Source organism: Plasmodium gonderi (assembly GCF_002157705.1).
Source record: "Plasmodium gonderi DNA, contig: Pgo-contig_223, whole genome shotgun sequence".
NCBI classification, from domain to species: domain Eukaryota; phylum Apicomplexa; class Aconoidasida; order Haemosporida; family Plasmodiidae; genus Plasmodium; species Plasmodium gonderi.
In genome coordinates, this window is record NW_021629137.1 from 17102 (window position 1) to 23599 (window position 6498).

Sequence of the window (6498 nt, forward strand, 5' to 3'; positions counted from 1 at the left end):
AAGTTCTTTTATTACTTTATATTTTCCTTGAATATTTTTATGCTTACATGATCTATTTTATTGAATAATTTTGAGAACATCTTGATTATATTATTCTGTATATGTTTTAAAGAAAAGCTTTTATTTGAATTAGAAATTTAATGGTAAATCTAGGTAGAATTATATAATATATTGTAACTACTATTCCATGAAGTAATACTAGATGTTTCTGAATTTTCCAATACATTACTGTCATCCTTGTGACGACTCAACTTATCTATTATATCTCTCATTCCACGATGCAAGCGTGAATTATATGGTGTGAACTATTTCAAAAAAGTACAAAATTACGTATTAAAAACATATTAATATTATACTTTGTTTTATTTAATTTTTTAAAATGATTATTATATAACACATATATGTATGTCAACATCACCTTTAACCTTATAAATTATAAATAAAAAAACTGGCGTTATTAATATTAAAATAGTTCATATCATAGCACTTTTAGATTTACTAGTTCTAGGGGAAGCTAACTGTATACTCTCATTTTTATAACAAGGTAAAATATTGCACGTTACATTAACACATTCATTAGTTAAATTTGATAGTTTATTATACTGATCTTTTATATCATCTAATGCTTCACAAAAAAAACTTTGATTGCGTAATTTACAAGTTTTATTGTGTTGTTCATATATATTTAAACATGCAACAAGACAATCGCACTTATTTTTGCCAGTGGGGTAATATGAATTTATTACGTAATAAAGCATATTATTCATGTCATTTAAATCGTTCAATTTTTTCAATTCATCTTCTGAAATAGCAAAATTCATATAATCCCTGCACATATGGCTACCGTAATCATTTACTATATAAATCAATTTTTGATAAATAGAATTCGTTTTATTACTTATACTACTTTCATTAAATAGTTTGTGCAGCCAATAATACAAGTAAAAGCAAGATATTCGCGTAGACGGATCATAAGGATCACCTTTAATTTTAGATGCAAATGACAAGGCTGTTTTGCATTTATCTACATTGAATATATCATTTAGTATTCCAGTTGCTTTAATGCTTCCAATTGTACAAGGATCACCAGGAAATGTCAAGTTTTTATCATAATTTTCTATATTTTTATTATATTCAGGAAAATGCTTTACAATAGTGTACTAAAAAAAAGTAATGTACATATAACAATGATAGTATTATCTTCACAAATGCTTCTTGCACGTATGAAAAAGGAACATATATTATCATATTGTAAATTATATAATAGCAAAAATAACTTCAACCAGATCCATTCCAGAAAATACTATATAATTTTGAAGATAATCTAAAAATAATAAAGATATTTAAAAAATATATATATGTGCTTTATTTGAATAAAGAATATAGAATAAGGAAATGTATTGTACCTTCTTTAAAATAATAGAATATATAAAAAATATGCATCAACACTCTAGATTATTAATAAATATTCTGTTATTAATATAGCATGAAATACAAGTGACAAATAATGTATCTTATTAATTATTAATATTATATAAAATTAAAAAATATATACACTTTATTTTGAATAAATAATTTATGTCCATATAAAAGGTATAATATTAATGCTTTCATGCTAAATAAAAATTATATATTTTAGATAATACTCCATATAATATATATATATTTTTAATATTTTTTATTAATTCGAATATGTACATAATTACATATATAATATTCACTCTTTCAAGTTTTCAGGATTAGCACGCTTAGCTTTTAGTTACTTGATTAATTAACATTCAATCATTAAATAACATAGTTTATATTAGAATCAAATAAATTCTCTGTATTTAAATAAATTACTTATAATTACACAGAAATGTTTGTATTAATGTCTTTATGTATTATAATATTTAGAATCATTTGAACATTCAAATTGAATTTATACTCAATAAGAATATTTTAATTCATTCATTTATTTTTTCAATTATTTTATTAATATATATGCATATATTTATTACACAATAAATATATAAACTTTTCCTATGAATCTCGCAAGTTCCCCTTAGTTTTACATCTAAATGAACAATAGAAAAAATGTTTATATTAAAAATATAGAGATATCTGCAATTCTCAAAATTGTAATATTTATCATCTTAATATATCACATCATATAATCGCATAAAATAATAATAATTGTGTGTCCTACAAATAACAAGTTTAGAATATACAGAAATTATATATTCCCTTTGCTTTAATATTATTTCTAACATAATATAATTTTATTTATAAAATAGAGAATCTATTTATTTTTTTTATTTTCACGTATTCATTTTTAAAATAAGGTAAATACAAATTATTTTATTTGTACTCATACTGTTTAAGCATTAAAAAAAAAACTCTTTTTTTTTACTTCCAAAATATGAATATCATACTATAATAAATCAATTCTTATATCATTTCTTCATAAATAAAAACGATGTATTCAAAATTTTTTTTCAATTCATCATTTATATAAACATTTATTTTTATGTTTTTGTGGAGGCATTATAACATAGGAATAATATAAAAAAAATCCAACACATAGTGAATAATTTTTGCTACAATATTTATAACATAATTTAATTTATTATAATAGATATCAAAAATATTTAAGTAATTATATTTATTTCTTATTTTATGTTTATGTTAAGTTATTGTTATTTAATATAAGTGTAGGAAGTTTTATGTGTTCTAATGAATTTCTTATATAATGACACTTATATGCATATTTCTAACAAAATATTATAAATGTACCATTTTATTTATATATTCATTGCTTATACACAATAAATAATTAATAAATGATAAAACTATTCAAATATATATCATATTTAATCATTGCTATATACATATCTACATAAATCATTATTATTTCTTTATGAAGTTGTATATACAATAAAATATGTAACTGATATGTTTTAATAAATTTAAGATATTTTTACAAATTCGTACTAACATATTACCAATTTAATAATAAATACATAATAGACATATTAATAAATACATGAATTATATTGTAGTATTATACAGATGTTTATTATAATATTGTAATACATGCATACGGATATTTGAAAAAAAAGTTAATTTGAAAGTATTTTCATCTTTTATGTATTAATTTTCATTGGCTATTTAATATGTAATACATGACAAGGAGAAGTAGTTTTATTTTCTATTTATATAAAAGTTTCCATAACAAGAATATGATAGAGAAAGCATAATGTTAATGAGCATAGAAAAATATAAAATGTATGTTTTATTACGTTCATTATTATAATCGTTGTAAAATACATTAATACTCTGGATAAGCATAGATTCTTTGTTATTATAGTTTAACTGAATAAAAATTAATTCAATGTGTTAATAAAAAATGAAATTAATATTATTGGTTGTTTTTCAAATAAAAATTATATGAAATATATATTACATAATTTTATTGCTTATATAATAACATCAACGATGTTATGTTGCCTTGTTCGTTTTTCAATAATTACATTTAAGTAATAATGCGAAAAACTAAATTAATTATTAAACTTTGCGGATAAGCGTTTATAAAACAACAAAAAATAAATTAAAAGATATAGAAAATAAATATATATACTTTTAATAAATAAATTGTATATTACTGATATATGTCTTCAGCAAAGAAAAAAAAATTAAGCCTTTACAAAAAGGAAGAACATATGTTAAAGCATAATTTGATAAATTTAAAAAATTTAAATAAAAATTGGTATGCTTACTGAGTTATTTTAACTAAAAAAAATATATGATTCTATACATATGTAGTATAAAATTATAAAAGTATATACATAAATGGAATTACATAATAATATTAATATTATATATATATATTACAATTAGGTATGACGCAAAAATCTATTTTGTACACATAAGTAATTGTGTTGTTAAAATTACCTCCTATAAAAGAAATTATGTATGGAAATTTAATATAAACTAAAATGTAAAAATAATATGTTAAATTTCTTAAGCATATATGCATGATCCAAATATATTTTATCTTCATTAAATTATTTTAACTGTCGTTACTCTATAAAATGTTTCAATTCCTGAATTAATACAACTGAATGATATATTAATTTTAGTTAATTTCTAAATTTGCATATTATATTAATATATAATTGTTTTATTACATTAATTACATATTCCACTCGTTCAGACATATTTGAACTGAATACATTGCATAAAAAATTATTGGTTTCTTAGTATGCTAATTATACTTGTTATGTATCTATGTACAGAATAGACTTATATTGCACTATAAATATAATATTTTTAATAAATATAATCTATCATAATAATATATAAAAACTAAATAATTGCGATAATCCTTTTTATTTAAGAACATAAATATATATAGATAATGTAACTGCAATTTAATTTATTTGATGTTATTTTATTACTAATCCGATATATTAATATTGTTCAATTTATCCTACATATGTACGGCAAATTATATAAATATTTTATTTATTTACTTAAGATATGCAATAACATATACATGATAAATTTTCTAATAGTTCCATTATTATAATTTAAATAAATCTATTTCCGCTATACTATAATTAAATTAGAATAATGTTTTCTTAAGCACTATTGTGTACTTCATATAAGTGGATATTTAAAATTTAGATATCGCATTTTTTTTTTCATTTGTTGCATTATTTTATACTTATTATAATTCATACTATAATGTATTTGTTTTTATTCTTCTTGTTTAATATCAAAATCTATTTCTTGTTTTATTTAGATGTAAAACACTGTTGTTTCCTTATTAAAAATAAGTTTTATAATCATAAAAAAAATAAACTATATTTGAGTTTATCTAACTTATTCTATTTAATTATTATATGAGATAATAACATATGTATTTATTATATATTTAATTTATAGCAATTTTTCACAAAGTAATATATTTATAGATATTTATGTGGGTATATTTCAAAATTTAAGCCTTTTTTTTTTTTAAAAATATATATTGTATAAATAACAAAAATCTATTACATAATTTTACTTTTATATCTATATGTGTTTATTTTTATGAATATTTTTTCAACTTCTCTAAAAATTTTGTCTTATATTCTTATTAATTTTTTTAAAGTATTGTTATATAACCTAGCTCATTTTATTAGTATTATTCTGGACTGTATGAAATATGCCGCCATTTATTTTTTGAACCTTGGTATGATTTTTCAAAATAATCAATTACTTCTCTACATTTATTTTTTTCATTTTTGATGAATATGTTCTTTAGCTTCCTTAGTCTGCTTTGTATAAATGAACCCCATCCGGTATACTGATAAAAATGAAGAATCCTGATATTAATTTGCAAAATAAATTCATTTTTTATAAATGTTTTGCAGTAATATATAACTCTAATATTATAACAATATACGTAAATAAATTAAATTTAACCTTATATAAAATGAACACAATTATTAATATAGAAAAAGGTAAAATAATAAAATTCATGTCTATCGATAATCCTGTCACCTCTTCTGAGATTTCCCCTCGTTGTCTGCTGACTACCTCTTCGAAATTTTCCAAATTTACTCGTCTTTGTACCTCCACCAAGCTTCTCACCTCTCCTGGGCTTGTCTTTTCTACTATAAGTGTTTCGTCTATTTCGGTTGTTTCTTCTACTTGAATTTCTCTTTCTACTTCGATTTCGTCCTCTGGTCGACTTATGTTTAGCTTAGTAATGGGTTTATAAATTTCAATTTTCTTCAGAACAGGGCAAACAACAATAAGTCTGTCATTAAGTATTATAAGCATTTCTAGGAAAGCTTCATCATCCATATACGTGCAAGAATTTAAATAGTTCATATAAGGATCATATTTTTCACGATCTCTTTGAAAGCAGTTTTTCTGGATATTATTATATCTCTTATAAAATATTTCATATAATACATCAAGACGATTAAATATTTTATACATTTCATCCGTAATTTCTATAATTATCCCCTTACATATAGGAAGAACATATATTTTATCATGCCTTTTTGCATCTATCAATTTTTGGTAGCAATCTTTTACTCGAGTGCAATTGTTATTTTTAGACATCATGATTTCCTTGAGCTTATAACTGAAATATTTACAGCTTGCATCTTTATTTTTTTCATCATTGAGTTTTATTTGATAGAAATAGCTACCAAGGTAAATGCATGGTAACAGGAAATTCTATCCTGTGTCTTGCGTTTCCTTTATTGCTGCTCCAAATCTTTGACACACATGTGATAATCCCATACTATTTACATGTTTGTTATACCAATTTTTGGCGTTATGATAATCGTTTGAACATCCGTTAAATATCGCTCGAAAATCAATCTAAGTTAAAAAATCATATTGCAGATAAGAAATTAAAATAAAATATTTTTAACAATTTTTTTTTTTACTGCATTTAAGAAAATAAAGGTATGTTATATTATATAGTATAAAATATTTATAATAAATAGCAACATA

At 21.0% G+C, this 6498-nt stretch overlaps 2 protein-coding genes across 2 annotated transcripts; both read right to left on the minus strand.

Moving 5' to 3' along the window:
• Positions 1-149: 149 nt before the first annotated feature.
• On the minus strand, positions 150-1292 carry PGO_002115 (variable surface protein; the record flags this gene model as incomplete). Its single annotated transcript, XM_028691072.1, has 3 exons — positions 150-305; positions 564-1160; positions 1278-1292. 3 exons carry the CDS (start codon positions 1290-1292, stop codon positions 150-152), a joined length of 768 nt encoding a protein of 255 aa, XP_028546873.1.
• A 3878-nt stretch (positions 1293-5170) lies between these two features.
• On the minus strand, positions 5171-6282 carry PGO_002120 (variable surface protein; the record flags this gene model as incomplete). Its single annotated transcript, XM_028691073.1, has 3 exons — positions 5171-5332; positions 5452-6216; positions 6268-6282. 3 exons carry the CDS (start codon positions 6280-6282, stop codon positions 5171-5173), a joined length of 942 nt encoding a protein of 313 aa, XP_028546874.1.
• Positions 6283-6498: the final 216 nt, after the last annotated feature.